Source organism: Portunus trituberculatus, chromosome 31 (genome assembly GCF_017591435.1).
Source record: "Portunus trituberculatus isolate SZX2019 chromosome 31, ASM1759143v1, whole genome shotgun sequence".
NCBI classification, from domain to species: domain Eukaryota; kingdom Metazoa; phylum Arthropoda; class Malacostraca; order Decapoda; family Portunidae; genus Portunus; species Portunus trituberculatus.
This window is the reverse complement of record NC_059285.1, coordinates 19,067,447-19,082,638: the sequence shown is the minus strand read 5'-3', so window position 1 is coordinate 19,082,638 and position 15,192 is coordinate 19,067,447. Positions and strand designations below refer to the sequence as shown.

Below are 15,192 nucleotides of genomic sequence, written 5' to 3'. Positions count from 1 at the left end.
TGTGTGTGTGTGTGTGTGTGTGTGTGTGTACGTATTTTACCTGATTATAGTTTGGAGCTGGAGGTATACTCATTAGTTCTGTTTATATATTTGCTTACTTTTTTAGTCTTCTGTCAACTGGTGCTTATTTTCCTGATGCTCTTTTCTCATTTAGTTTTATGTTTTTTTCATCTTTCTGGAGTGTCACACTACTCAGGCACTGCAAATATGTTGGGATTCCTAAGTCCTGGTGTCAGGGTTCTTTAATTGTTTCTCGGAAAATTGTTTGATTTTTTATGTAATTTTTGCTAGAAGTGGTTTGTGTATGTGTTGTTATTTAGTTGATTAGTATTCATGTATCTGTGTGCATGTATGTGTGTGTGTGTGTGTGTAAGATGTAACTTTTTGTGTAATCAACAGTGATTCTTTGTATATAAACTTATTCATCTCTGTCAAATTGCTCATGCCATTTATGATTCAGGTGGAGGAGCTGCAGCCAGGGGACAGGATGCAGGTTGATGGACAGTCAGCAGATGACACAACACGAGATGTCTCAGAGGCAAAGGCAGAAGGGAATGTTTGCCAACACAATGTTTCCCTTTTGTCTGAACTACAGGAGGACATCTACTCCTCCTCACTCATGGTACAGATGCTTGCATTAGTTATTGTATTAAAGTTATTTCAACACAACATACATCAAAGTGAAGTGAAGATCATGGATTTCAATAAATGGTTTAAGATAATGTAGAAATTAATAGATTTTTCTTTAGATATGTTTATGGTTAAACCATATTTATGCTTCATTATACTGAGGATTCATTGTGGTGTACTCATGAGTGTGCATTTATCATTAATGAATCACGCTTATGAAATTATCAAGTACTGTATTTAGCTTTAAATATTTTACAAATTTGTAAAATTAGTTATCAGGCATTAGTTAATAAGGATAACAAATGTTTGTTGCCTTTTCCCACTACAGTTCCGGCAGATTGAGAAACGTTTGAGAGACACAACACGAGGTCTGGAAGCCATGCAGTTGTCGGGCTCACTGGAGGACATTTCTGCACAGTGAGTGTTGTCTTGGTCTGTCTTTTACATTTTCATCTTTATTTGAGATGATTAATTTGTTCTATCAAGTAGTGTTCACTGTGTTTTGGTGGGCACATTTAGTGTTTTGAATAACATTCATCTTGTATCATAAAAGTCAACTAGAGAAATGATGACAGCTGAACTTTGTACTGTAAAAGATAAATACATGAGTTCTTCCACAGGGATGTAGAGGTGACTGTGGATGGAGGTGAGGGCAGACTGTCACCATCCACTGTAGACCGTCGCCTGGAGGACCAGCTGGTGGCCCTGGAGTGCACCACCGAGGTTGCCATCAAGCGCAACAAAGATCTGCAGATCACCATACAGAATTTGCAGGCAGAATTTGAGGTGAGTGGCAGAATTTAGGCTAACGATTCATTGTTCCATTTAAGTTTATTCATCTGTATGAATATAGTAGTTTCACTGGGTGAACTCATTAAACAACGATTTTTTTTCATTCCTAACATTTTGATGACAATAGAAAAATAGGTAGCTCCTAAGGCAGCAATGATTTTCCCCTCAGGAAATAACAGCAGAGCGAGACACTCTCCAGGAACGGTCAAGAGAGCAGTTAGTCAAGATCTCCAGCCTGGAAGCACGACTGGACGAGGTGAGGCGTGCCGACCACCCGGCAGCGGCCGACATGAGACAACGGCTGGCACTACTGCAGGAAGACCTGGAGGAAAAAAGAGAAGAGCTCACCAAAAAGAGCATAGAGGTGAGGGATACAGAGGGATGCTGTAACAGTGAAACACTAGAAACTGAAAATACACCCAGAAGATGTGCTTGTAATTTACTTGTGGTCCAGACAACCACCATTCTTATAAGCATCCTAACTGGAGACCACTCACTTACCCAGCTTTCTTCCTCAAAGGATTGATCCTGACAGGCACTATTTAGTAGTATGTAAGGTCCTTAAACTCATTGAAATGACAGCCTCCACTCTTCCCACAGACTACTTCATTACATTGTAATCTATTCTGTTCGTACCTTTAGTGATGTCAATCTTCACTTTATTACTTTTAAGCTTTCTATGACACTGTTCTTTTATCACTTCAACATTTGTACTGGAAATCATATTCAGTAATAATTTTTCAACTTGCATATTGTTGCCTTATCTTTTTCAAATAAGTTAAACATAAATGTATAAAAGATTTCATTCCATGTTACTTACCAATTTTTCTCTTGGTGATGCACTTTTTTCCCCTATGTACTAATCCCAGAATCATCAGTTTTTCTTCAGGACTAGTACTTCAGTTTCTCTTCATTTTTCCTTTTACCTTCACTTTTCCTTTTGTTTCTTACCAATCATCTTTAAGCAACACACTTCTTACTGAGGAGTGACATACTAACATCTTACACTCTTCACTCAGTGCTGATCCTGGTGTTGGTGATGGTGGTGGTGTGTTGCAGGTAGAGGAGCTGAAGCACTCGTTGTCCAGCCTCAGAGAACAACTGACTAACCGTGAAGGTGAGCTGCAGCAACTTCAAAGTGCCTCTCTTGCTCAGCCACACAGCCTTCCCCAGACTGCTCAGGACCATCTTGCTGTCACCCATGCCCAGCTGGAGAAGGACCTTGCCCACAAGACTCACCTTATCCAGTCCCTTCAGGTGAGAACATATGACTTGCTTATTTCCTTGGTTTATTTTCACCTACAACATCATAACAAGTATTTTATTTCTATGTCTACTCATTATGCTGTCTCCTTGAATAATTATAGGAGGAAATTCCAAAACATTCACCAGTTTAGCTTTAGAGGTGTCTACTAAGATGTCTTTCTATTAAAGACAGATTAAAAACTTCAAAAATATCAAATTATATAATCTTATCAGGTTCCTAAAGCATCCTATTGCAATGCTACACACATACTTCATTTTGACTTCCTTAACTTATTTCCTCCTTCAGAAAGAACTCAGTGAAATCAAACAGCCATCCTCTTTGTCTCCCTCACTGGCTGAGGACCTCATATTAGATAAAAATGCAGAGATCTCAGAGCTGAGCAACAAGGTGAAGGCTCTGATGTGTGCCATCCAGAAGGTGTACCTTCTCATCAGAGGAGAAGGGAACTTGTATGAGGCCCAACAAGTGGTGAGTGGTGGCCCTGATTCCCTGACTCTGGCATGGTGTGAATCTGTGCCTGGAGATGGGTCTGAATCAGTTATATAATGTCTGCTACATTTTTTCAATGGCATACAAATCTACTTATTCAAAACTATTTGATCTGACATTTGATGATGTACATTAGTATTACTCTGATGTGTAATACTTCCATAAAAGATATGTGAAGATTTAGTTTGCTGAAGATAATTTGTTTCCTTGTTTATCATGTCATTCTCATCATAAAAATTTGCTATTACTATGGAAGATATTGTTTATTTTGGCAATCTTCAGTTTATATGATAGAAAATTGTCTGTAGATTAAATTCTGTACAGACATCTTGACAAGGTGTAGTGGTGCTCTCTGTTCAGCCTCATAAAGCATACTACATTATGCTAATGCATTCACTGTGACTCATATCCCATTAGAATGGGACTACTCTTGTGGCTATCACTACTGGCATGCTTTGTTTAATTCATGAGATAGAAGTTTATAATTTGTGTTTATTGACACTGCTCATGATAGAGACTTATTTCTAAAGGCACAGTCAAAACTTTTTAGACAATAATCTTTTAATTCAGTTTTAGTCAAGCACTATTTTGAGTTGTTCACAGCTTTATTAAACATTTAGAATTCTTACTGAGATGTTTGTTATCTCATTTGTAGACATGTTATAGTAACTAAATTATCTTTAACTTTTTTGTCCACAGCTGTCTGGTGTGCTGGGTAAGGAGTTTGTTGATTCACTGAATGAGAGTGAGGAGCAAGAGTTGTTAAGAAGAGGAGAACCAGAGCAGATGCCCAGCTTGGTGAGTGTGTTTTGTCACTTGTGTAAAATATTCCTTTTACACTCACACTTATGTTTAATTAGAGAAATACTGAAGTGTAAGAAAATCATGTAACATATACAAGAGGGAAATCAAGTGTGTTGTGAGTCACTTACTTAATTCTGCTCAAACATTACATCACTTTTTTTCCTTTTTAGTTATCCTTCAGTACTAGAAAAATCTAAGATATGGTAAATTTTGTTAATTTTAATTTTGACAAACGATATATAAAGTTACAATGTTTGTATGACATCATGACATTCTTAAGAGTTCAGGCAGTGTTACTCCTCTTTTTATTACATACTTGAACTATGATATGATGCATTGCAGGTTCATGATGCCAGCATTAAAGAGGCAGCAGTCATTCAAGTGTCACCAGTGCCGCTGCAGATGTCCAGTAAACCAGGAGAGGATTCAGTCCACACTCAACCCTCACTTGTTGAATTTTCTCTCATGTCAGCTCAAACAGTCCCGCCTCCTGAACTTTCACAGGTGAGTCAGAGTGTTATGTAATGCAGAAGTTGTGTTAAGTATCACATCTTGTAGCGCTGCTTCAAGGGACTTGTCTAGAGGACCATCAAGCTGTGACATGTCAAATACAGCTGTGGATGGCAGAGAAGTGTGCTGTAGGTACAGGAATTTTAGTGTATGTAATTAACCTTTTGATGTATGATGCAACATGTGAAGTTGTATCAGGTTGCGCACAGCATGGTAATGTGGTTAGAGTGTGTGATACATGTAAAATGAACAGGTGTAAGTAATACAAATACAATTAAATCATGACATGATGCCTTTACTTGTTTGAATGTTGTTACAGTGATATTATTTGGATATTGTTTATAATAATTCTTCCTTCCAAAGGTCTCAGAAGTGACAGAGGATGAGCAGCCAAAGTCACAGTCCACATCTGCCAGTGAGGCTGCATCCTCCCACACAGACTCACAGGTAATCACAAAACTTTCAGTGTGTCCATTCAAGCAGAGGTAATAACTTCATATGATGTATTTGGTGTGCTGACCTTAAGAGAGGAATTCCTACATGCTGGGATTACATCATCGGGACTATGCAAAGAAGATAAAAAAAGGCACAAGATCAGAAATTATTAAAAAAGGAAACATTCACCCAATATGTATATGTGCATTACAGTCATCAGTGATGGAGTGTTGCTGAAACATTTCTTTTCTTTGTTGCTTTGATCTTATTCATCCCTTGCTCTTGCCACTACTTGTTGACAGTGATGGAACTGTGATACAAAACCTTTGGAAGTCATTTGTAGTTCACTTTGATGATGTACATGTAGGAAATAAGATTTACTGATCATTTTTACTTGAAACAATACTACAAATGGATCATGAAGTCATTTATATACAAGGTAAGATTGGCTGTAAAATGATGAACTGCTGTGTATATTGAAAGTGATAATTCTATTTTATACCATTTCATGTTTAGTTCAGTTGTGTCCTGCATTCTTTAGTTTAAATCATAATTATTAGTTTGATTTTCATTATTCAAATGGATAAACTGAATGAAACTGGGTGGTATATCTTAGTTGCAGTGTGCTATATTTAAAATTTCTTTAATCTTCTTTAATTCATTTTGCTATGCCTTTAATATATTATTTGCACTGTTTTTTGTGATGTGTGATGGGGCAGCGTGGTGCTTCGCCACGCAGCCATAGCTCCTCAGCAGTGGGCATCACACTGTCCCGGGAGGAGTATGACGCTATGTGTTCTACCAGTATGGAGATCACAGTACATAAGGCACATATTGAACTGTTAACCCAGGAGATTCGAAGTCTTAATGACTATCAGGTAGATGCCCAGCAGTATGGAATGAGTTTTGCATTGATTGGAAACCGTGTGTTAACTTTTCTACCATATTGCAAAATGTCAGACACTTTACTGACAACATTCAATACTAACAAACTAACTCCCTAAGGTGCAGTGATGTTTCAGAGTTTTTTTTGTATCTGTCCTTCCAAAGAACTGGGATGACACAAAAAAACAGCATATTATGGTATTTTTATAATTTTGAAACTTTACTGTGTGAAAGATAGAGCATGTATAAACTCAGCATGTAATAACTATTCAAATTAATCTCTGCTTACTTCATAATGGTAGCATAGTGAAATGTCACCATCATGATGGCATATCCTATCAACCATTTGATTTTTGTCATTGTATAAGACCAAAAGCTGTCCATATTCAACTTTTACCTTTTTAAGATGCTGCTTGGCAATACAGACATGGAAATCTTGTCAAATGAGAAGGAAAATTAATGCATGATGGGCTCACCACCACAGGACTCAAAAGCTATGAAAAGAGCTCAAAGATAAGAAGACTTAAACTTTTAGAATAACCAGAAAATTCCCTGAATGAGAACTTTTGCTGTTTCTTGAAGAAAACTTGATGTAGTGATGCACGTCATCAGAGATGACTAGTCTGTGGACACAATGAGCTATTGACTTTGTGAAGCCAATAAAGTATATTAAAACGATCTTTAGTATGGTAAAGCTCAGTGTGGCAGTAGTACTCGGTTTCTGCTGTGCTTGTCTTGATCATCTGCTGCTATTTCCTTGTTGTGACTTCACTAGGTTTCAGCCAGATTGAATTTCATTGTTACTTGTGTTTCATGAAAAGCTGGATGCCCTCTTGCAACATTTGCTTGGAACAAAGACAGTGAGGATGCTGCAGTATGGCACTTCTCACACAAATTGTGTAGTTTTGGAATTAATTTGCGCACCATTTACATCCTGCCTTTTTGTAATACTTGCTTTGCTGATTATCTTTTGTATAGACAGATCTCCTGTATATTCTTCAGTATTAATGACCATTCCACATTGAATGATGTTAGTTTTGTACCAAGATCAAACTGCATCAGTGGGGAAAGTAATGAATTCACAGGTACATACAAATCTAGTCAAGAGCTTCAAGTTTCATAAAAAAAGGTTTAATGCTTCTATGTACAAGTATTTCCATGAAAGATAGAAAAAAATTGTCATGGATTTGTGACATGAGCTGAAATAATTTTGTTTTGTTTATTATTTGTTTCACATATATATATTATTTTCCTTTATATTCATTTTTTTGAGGGAAAGGATATCCTTACAGTATGTATTGCAATTTTTTTCCTGCTGTGTATTTTGCTATGTTTTATCCTGTAAAGTCAAAGTTTGCAAAGATTAGATAAATAGGTAAATATGGAAAAAAGAAAATGTAAGAAAAATATAGAAGAAAGACGGGAAAACAGTGGAACATAAAAGCATGAGAAATATTAAGCAAATGGAAAGATGAGATGAATGTTGGGATGTTTATTTTTAAAAAATCAGTGAAGTTTGGGCAAGGTCAGAAAGAAAAGGCTCACTGAAGGTGTCAGTTCAAAAGAATTTAAAGGAATGTCCAAACAATTATGAGAAGTGTGACAAATAAGTAAGAGTCATTCTACACCAACTAGGCTCATCTTGAGGAGGACTTCAAAGCAGCCCAGGAGCTGCTGGAGGCCAGGGAGGCTGAGATCCTGCAGCTGACAGAAGAGGTGGAGGATGCACCTCCTATGCCCCTCTCCACCCCCATCCCCCAACACCCTGCCACAGTGAGTAGTCCATCTCCATTACTAGTCACATTCTGATGTGTGTTGTGCAGTCTGAATATTGTAGTTAGTGAGAACTGTAGTCTGTGTAGTCTGAAATACAAATGGTAGAACATGAAATACTTTGTTAAGGAGGCCAGAATCTCAGAATTTGGGTGAAAATTTAAAGGGCCTCAAGTGATTAAATCCCCCATCCAGTCAGTTGTTCATGCTTCCATATGCTAATTGTATAAACTTATAGGAAGTTGTTATTTATATTATATATTTTTTTTTCTGTCAAACAAATGTTCTTACATGTGGCAGCAGTGTATGCATGGTAATACTGTAGTTGTGTTTATGCTCTGCTGTCGAGAATGAAATGTGATTCAGTGAGATACAAAGCTTTATCTTGTATACTTACTAATTAGTTATTCTGTTATTTACAACACTTAAGAAATCTTGACTTGTAACACTGCTAGATAAGTCTAGAAAAGATGTCACAGCATGTTTGGTCAAAGAAGTCAAGAGAGAGAGAGAGAGAGAGAGAGAGAGAGAGAGAGAGAGAGAGAGAGAGAGAGAGAGAGAGAGAGAGAGAGAGAGAGAGAGAGAGAGAGAGAGAGAGAGAGAGAGAGAGAGAGAGAGAGAGAGAGAGAGAGAGAGAGAGAGAGAGAGAGAGAGAGAGAGAGAGAGAGAGAGAGAGAGAGAGAGAGAGAGAGAGAGAGAGAGAGAGAGAGAGAGAGAGAGAGAGAGAGAGAGAGAGAGAGAGAGAGAGAGAGAGAGAGAGAGAGAGAGAGAGAGAGAGAGAGAGAGAGAGAGAGAGAGAGAGAGAGAGAGAGAGAGAGAGAGAGAGAGAGAGAGAGAGAGAGAGAGAGAGAGAGAGAGAGAGAGAGAGAGAGAGAGAGAGAGAGAGAGAGAGAGAGAGAGAGAGAGAGAGAGAGAGAGAGAGAGAGAGGGGCAGCATTGGAGTCTACAGAATATGTAGGCCTCAGTTCCAGAGACCATTCACATTTAGTAGGTACTTTTAGCAATAATCATACTGAGTAAAGTGAAGTTGTTGTATTAGTGTTATATTATGTATTGTATTGGCAGGAATGTAGATATATATTTTATTTTGCAATGCTGTATTCCAGATAATAACCATCATGAAAAATATTAAAAAAGTAGATTTTTAAGATCGGTATCTGTACATGGGTACTGTATTGTACAATATAATATTACATACCACTGTATTTTATATGTGTATATGTGTACTGTACATACACAGTACCTGTCACAAACAATATGTCTGTGTACAACTTTTAGAAAGGGACATTCACTTCCTGTCAAGCCTTTGCTTCTCTGTACCACAACACCATTGTTGTGCTGCAACACCACCAGGAACTGAACAAGGAAAATATTTCTGGAAAGAAACTCACCCAAAAAAAAAGATGAAGGTAGAAATAATTGATAGAGATGATAGTTACAGTGCAGGAGGTCATTAACTTCTATTGAGTGAGATTATTGACTAAAATCTTTAACAGCCCATATCTCAAAGTTATCATATATTCAAACTGCATCTCCTTTCCAAATTATTAACCAATTTTAATTCTTTATATTTTCATGGAAAGAAAAACCTTTAATGCAAAGAGCTGAGATAGAGAAATAGCAATATGTGAGATAGAAGAAAACAATGTCAATATGTGAGATAGAAGAAAACAATGTGTACAAAGAAAGCAAAAAAATATGCTTTTTCATACATATTTTGAAAATGTTAACAAAAAGTTTACAATGCCTAAAGGTCAAATTTACCACCATATAGTTACTTAGTATATCTCAGATAATTAAGTTTTAAAAGGAATAAAATTGTAATAAAAAACATAGAAATTTTACTCTAGTTTTCTTATCTCAAAATTTTGAAATTTTCCAAAAAAAAAAAAAAAAAAAAAAAAAAAACTATGTTAGCAAACATAAAAGAAATTGGAGAAGATATTGCATGTATGACCTCCTAAATGCTGTAAAAGTTATGAGCAGATTGAATAAGATTTGTTTTGGGTGATTTTTTATCTTAACTGCTCCACCCATGATTGGTGGGGTTAAGGACATAAATTTTTGATGATGTGGGGAAAAAAACATTAAGTAATTCTACAAACAAACCATCCATAACATAGAATGTTTAGAACCTGAAGGCAGCATGATATATGTATTGTAAAATTGTAACTAACTAAGCATCATTATGAGTTATACTGAAAGGATAACTTGAAATGAAAACCTTAAAACTGTGGCAGTAGCAGCAGCATTTTGGTCATGGTACTATGTTTGTATCACGCCTGTTGTTTGTGCCAGCAGCAGGAGATGACCACCAGGCTGAAGGCGTATGAGGAGCAGGTGGACCATTTGTCAGCAGCCGTGCAAAGGAAGAGTGAGGAGATGCAGCAGCTCTCAACACAGCTGGAGCATGTGCATGCTGAGATGAAGGAGAGGCTGTTTGAGGCCAGCAGGGAAGCTGCACGCATAGAACAACAGTTCCAGCAGCAAATTTTAGGTATTAATTATGCATATTAACCATAGTACTATAATATTCCCATTGAATATAGATAAAAATTGGTGATGAGATCTATATGTCTTTATTTATCTAATTAAAAAAAGAAAAAAATTAATGCTACACTCCTGCCTACATTCACTTATTTTTCTAACTCCAATGTATTTATTATATTTTGTATTGGCATGTTTTTGTGGCATCAATGATAATTCTCCCTATCTGATATGACATGTGATAAAACCAGTTGTTCCTTCTCAGACCTGAAGGAACAGCACATCGCCCGTGAGAAGAAGCTGTGCCAGGACTATGAAGAGCGTGTGGCCAAACAGGTGAGTGTGTGCACCGTGCAGGGATGGTGGGTGTGTGCAGAGACCACAGCTGGGCATTTCAAAATGATTCCATGATTTTTGCTGCAGTGATAATGATGATGAATGTGCATTGTTTATTTGTTTTCTGGTTTGCTGCCTTATTCATTGCAGCAGGTTCTTTATTTGTGTGACAGATGCAAAGCAGGTGTATATAATGGGTATGTTTGCACAATTAAAACAGCAATCCATAAGTTAAAGATTTAAAGAAATAATAAATAATTTAGACTTGTCAACTGCTTGTAGTGATGTTAATGACAGTCATTGTTCTGTCACTTGGTACTTTGTTCTTCCATTTTGATCCAATTTGTAATTAATAAATGTTTTTAAAGTAGATTTTAGTTGACTGGATGGCTTGATTATACTGTATAGAAGCCACTTCATATGAAAAAAGAATGAGATCTTTAAAATAAAAGTGGATGTGAATGAATAATGCTAAAGTTTTTTTATGCAGTTCTAAGAAAAATAAAAAGAGGAGCAGGAGAAACTAATGACTTTCCAAACATCTGGACTAGTACTGGTGGAAACAGCCAGATGCAGGAGTCTAATTTTGTGCAAAAACTCGTGATTCTTAAGTACATAATTTATTGCACTCACAATAGATGTCTTGAAATTGTTTTTATCATACATAGATATTCCTTTCAGTCATGTTCATGTATCCTGTTCATATTTCTTATTCTGTATGCTCATTGAATTTTCATTTGCACTGTAATGGAGATTAATATAGATATGTATTGAGATTGGATACAACATAAGGAATGATTCAGAATTGAAGTCCAAAGAAGAAATGAGATGTAGGTAAAAGTGTTTATGGACAACAATATTCTTGACAGGTGGAGGATGTGGCACAACGCATCAACAAGAACAAGGAGGCGGCCATGGCAAGGCAGCAGGAGGTGTTTGAAGCCACGCTGCGCCAGGCTGTCTTGGAGCGGGATCAGGCCCAGAGGGAGCTTGAGCAGTGGCGGGCAGCTTCAGCCTCACCATCACCAGCACCACAGGTGGCACCTCCATCACAGCCACCAGAGCAGCAGACAGGTACATCTTGACTACTGATTTTATCACATTACATCATATTACATCATAATAAATAGCCCACATTTGCTTGTACTGTATTGTACTTTGATCTTTACCTCCATTGCTACTTTCGGGAATTGTAAAGATATAGCCACTCATGTTGGAATAGGAGTGCGGCAAATTCAAAAGTAGACCCAAGAAATTTTGTGATGGGGGAGGTGACGCCATTCCTACCCCCAAGCCTCGCTCTGGTCGGCCAAGGAAGATATCAAATTGTACTTCTACGGTCATTAAAACTGGCAGGAAGTATCCCAGCACGTTTGGAGAAGGTCCTCAAGTTTAAAGGAAAATCGCTAGGCAAATAAGGTATGTCATGTACCATTTAAATGTCTTTAAATGTGTACTGTATTTCAAAATCACAGTTTATGTCTTGCGTCCAAACTTTCCGCTATGACTGTGTATCTACTACATGACCTTTACCGAATTCAAATGTCTTTTGTGCACACACACACACACACACACACACACACACACACACACACACACACACACACACACACACACACACACACACACACACACACACACCCGGTAGCTCAGTGGTTAGAGCGCTGGCTTCACAAGCCAGAGGACCGGGTTCGATTCCCGCTGGATGGAGATATTTGGGTGTGTCTCCTTTCACGTAGCCCTGTTCACCTAGCAGTGAGTAGGTACGGGATGTAAATCGAAGAGTTGTGACCTTGTTGTCCCGGTGTGTGGTGTGTGCCTAGTCTCAGGCTTATCCGAAGATCGGAAATAATGAGCTCTGAGCTCATTCCGTAGGGTAACGTCTGGCTGTCTCGTCAGAAACTGCAGCAGATCAAACAGTGAATCACACACACAGACACACACACACACCCGGTAGCTCAGTGGTTAGAGCGCTGGCTTCACAAGCCAGAGGACCGGGTTTCAATTCCCCGGCTGGGTGGAGATATTTGGGTGTCTCCTTTCACGTGTATCCCCTGTTCACCTAGCAGTGAGTAGGTACAGGATGTAAATCGAGGAGTTGTGACCTTGTTGTCCCGGTGTGTGTTGTGTGCCTGGTCTCAAGCCTATCCGAAGATCGGAAATAATGAGCTCTGAGCTCGTTCCATAGGGTAACGTCTGGCTGTCTCGTCAGAGACTGCAGCAGATCAAACAGTGAAACACACACACACACACACACACACACACACACACACACACACACACACACACACACAGCACTTATGTGAAGAAAATTCTGGAGTTAGAAGGTAAAATTGAAAAACTGTTTGAAAAGTATGAGGGCCTGGAAACGAGTTATGACAATGTAAAAAGAGACTGTGCCGATATGAAGAAGGAAAATGCAGCACTGAAAGAGGAAGTTAAGCTAATTAAAGTGAATTGCGAAAAATGTGGAGAATCTCTAGGAAAAGTGATGGAGAAGCAGGCTGAATGGAAAAAAAGTCAGGAAGTGGAAAGAAAGGAGGTAAATTACAAAGTTGCAAGTCTGGAAAAGGAAATCAAAGAGTCAGGGGAGAAAACTTTGGGCCTTGCTGAAATTATAGATCAACAGATCATAGAAGAGAAGATAGCTGAGAAAGTGGTGAAGGTTATTAAGTCAAATGAGACATTGGTGAGGAAACTGTAGACAAAAAGAGATGTGTGGTGATATTTGGTGTGGAGGAGGATAAGACACCGAGTAAAATGGAGAGAGAAAAACATAAAAAGGTGATAAATAATATCATTAATGTGGTGCAGGAGGAGGAAAAGACCTAGTACAAGAAATAGAGGACTTCCATAGAATTGGAAAGTTCACAAGAGAAGGTATGAGGCCAATAAGAATCAAACTTAAGTCACAAAAGGATGTAGATGAATTGGTGGAGAAGTCATGGAGGCTAGCCCAGCAGGAAACAACAAGGAAGATTTGGTTGAGAAGAGATCTCGGTGAAAAGGAAAGAGAAATGTTAAATGAGTTGAGAAAGGAGGCTTTGAAAAAAATGAAGAGAGGACAGAAGAAGAGAAGAAAGAGTTTTTCTGGAGAATCTTGGATATGAGACTGAGGAAGTGGTTCATAACCCAGAAAAGTACAGCAAGAAAGGACTAAAGAAACTTACATATGAGCGAAATGTAATGTATTCCAACATAAATGGAGTGATATCGGGATTTTAGAACTCAACGATTACTTGAGGGACAAGAACCCAGATATTGTGGGTCTTACTGAAACAAAACTGAGAGAGGGAGAAGACCTGATGAAGGTTGGAGAAGGAAATATAACGTTTGGAAAAGAAATAGAGTAGGTAAGATGGGAGGAGGAGTGATGTTGCTGGTTAAAAAGATATAAAGGTGGATCAAGTGAAAAAGGTATGGGAAAGGCAGAAGTGCTAAAGATCAGAGCAGAAACTAATGAAGGAAAAAGAGGCACTACATAGTGGTGTACGTACCACCTAAGACAAATGCATGGTCAGTACAGGAATATGAAGAAATGATAAGTGATACAGGAACATGTCTGGAAGAAATGTTGGGTGGCTGTGAACGAACTATAATGATGGGAGATTTTAATTGTAAAGAGGTGTGTTGGGAGGACTGGTCAATGGAAGGATCAGAGACAACATGGGGAAATACACTATTGACACTGGCAATGGAAAATGTGTTAACTCAGTGGGTCAAAGAAGATACTAGGTTTGGAGGAGAGGGAGCATCGTCAAGACTGGACTTGGTCTTTAGTACAGAGCCAATGGTCATTGAGGAGATGAGGGTGGAGTGCCCTTTAGCAAAGAGTGATCATGCAGTTTTGGAGTTCAAGGTGATAGACGAAGAGAAATCTAGAAGAAATGAAGAATATAAAGTGGGAAGATGGAATTATGCCAAGACAGATTTTGGAAACCTAAAGAAATTCTTTCAAGAGACAAATTGGATGAAATTCAAGAGTGCTAAGGAGCAAATGAAAAGTGGAAGGAATTTATAAAAATATACAAAGAAGGTGAGAAAAATTTGTACCAATAAGACAACATAGAGAAGTTGGAAAGCAGGACTGGTTTAACGATAGATGTGAAAAGGCTAGAACAAGAAAAGAGGATGCATGGAAGAGGTGGAGAAGGAAAAGACGGATTAAGCAGTGGGAAAGTTACAAAAGAGCAAGAAATGAATATGTGTTGATTAGAAGAGAAGAAAGAAAGAAACAAGAAAAGGATATAATTGATAAATGTAAAGACCAACCAAGGCTTTTTACAGACATGTGAACAACAACATCAAAAATAGAGAAAGTATTGAAAGTTTAGAAGTAAATGGAGTATACAGTGAAGATCCCAGGGAAATGGCAGAGGCTATGAATGGATGCTTTCGGAAGGTATTCACAAAGGAGACTGCTTTTGACAAACCACTGGTAATGGAACAGAAAGGGATTATGAAGGAGTTTCAAGTAACTGTGGAGGAGATCAAGAACATGATGGGGAGTTTAGAAGTGAGAAAAGCTGTGGGACCTGATGGGGTATCAGGATGGATTTTAAGAGAATGCAGGGAGCAATTGGCAGAAAAAGTTTGTGAAGTAATTGATGCCTCATTAAGGGAAGGTGTAGTGCCCCAAGACTGGAAAAGAGCTAACATTGTCCCAATCTATAAATCAGGTAACAAGAGAGACCCATTGAACTATAGACCAGTGTCACTTACAAGTGTGGTAGCTAAGATGTGTGAGAGGGTGGTGAAGAATAGATGGACAGACTTCTTGGAGA

The 15,192-nt window shown here is 38.2% G+C and overlaps 1 protein-coding gene across 1 annotated transcript in view; it reads left to right on the top strand.

The window, feature by feature from the left end:
- The window catches only part of LOC123511085 (A-kinase anchor protein 9-like), an 84,480-nt gene that overhangs the window by 55,590 nt on the left and 13,698 nt on the right, over positions 1-15,192 (top strand). The window contains exons 18-31 of the mRNA XM_045266700.1: positions 461-622; positions 959-1,047; positions 1,251-1,416; positions 1,592-1,786; positions 2,482-2,679; positions 2,975-3,157; positions 3,878-3,976; positions 4,325-4,486; positions 4,856-4,939; positions 5,647-5,805; positions 7,448-7,585; positions 9,884-10,082; positions 10,338-10,408; positions 11,278-11,482. Coding sequence (XP_045122635.1) covers positions 461-622; positions 959-1,047; positions 1,251-1,416; positions 1,592-1,786; positions 2,482-2,679; positions 2,975-3,157; positions 3,878-3,976; positions 4,325-4,486; positions 4,856-4,939; positions 5,647-5,805; positions 7,448-7,585; positions 9,884-10,082; positions 10,338-10,408; positions 11,278-11,482 — 2,110 coding nt within the window. The remainder of the gene's footprint in view (positions 1-460; positions 623-958; positions 1,048-1,250; positions 1,417-1,591; positions 1,787-2,481; positions 2,680-2,974; positions 3,158-3,877; positions 3,977-4,324; positions 4,487-4,855; positions 4,940-5,646; positions 5,806-7,447; positions 7,586-9,883; positions 10,083-10,337; positions 10,409-11,277; positions 11,483-15,192) is intronic.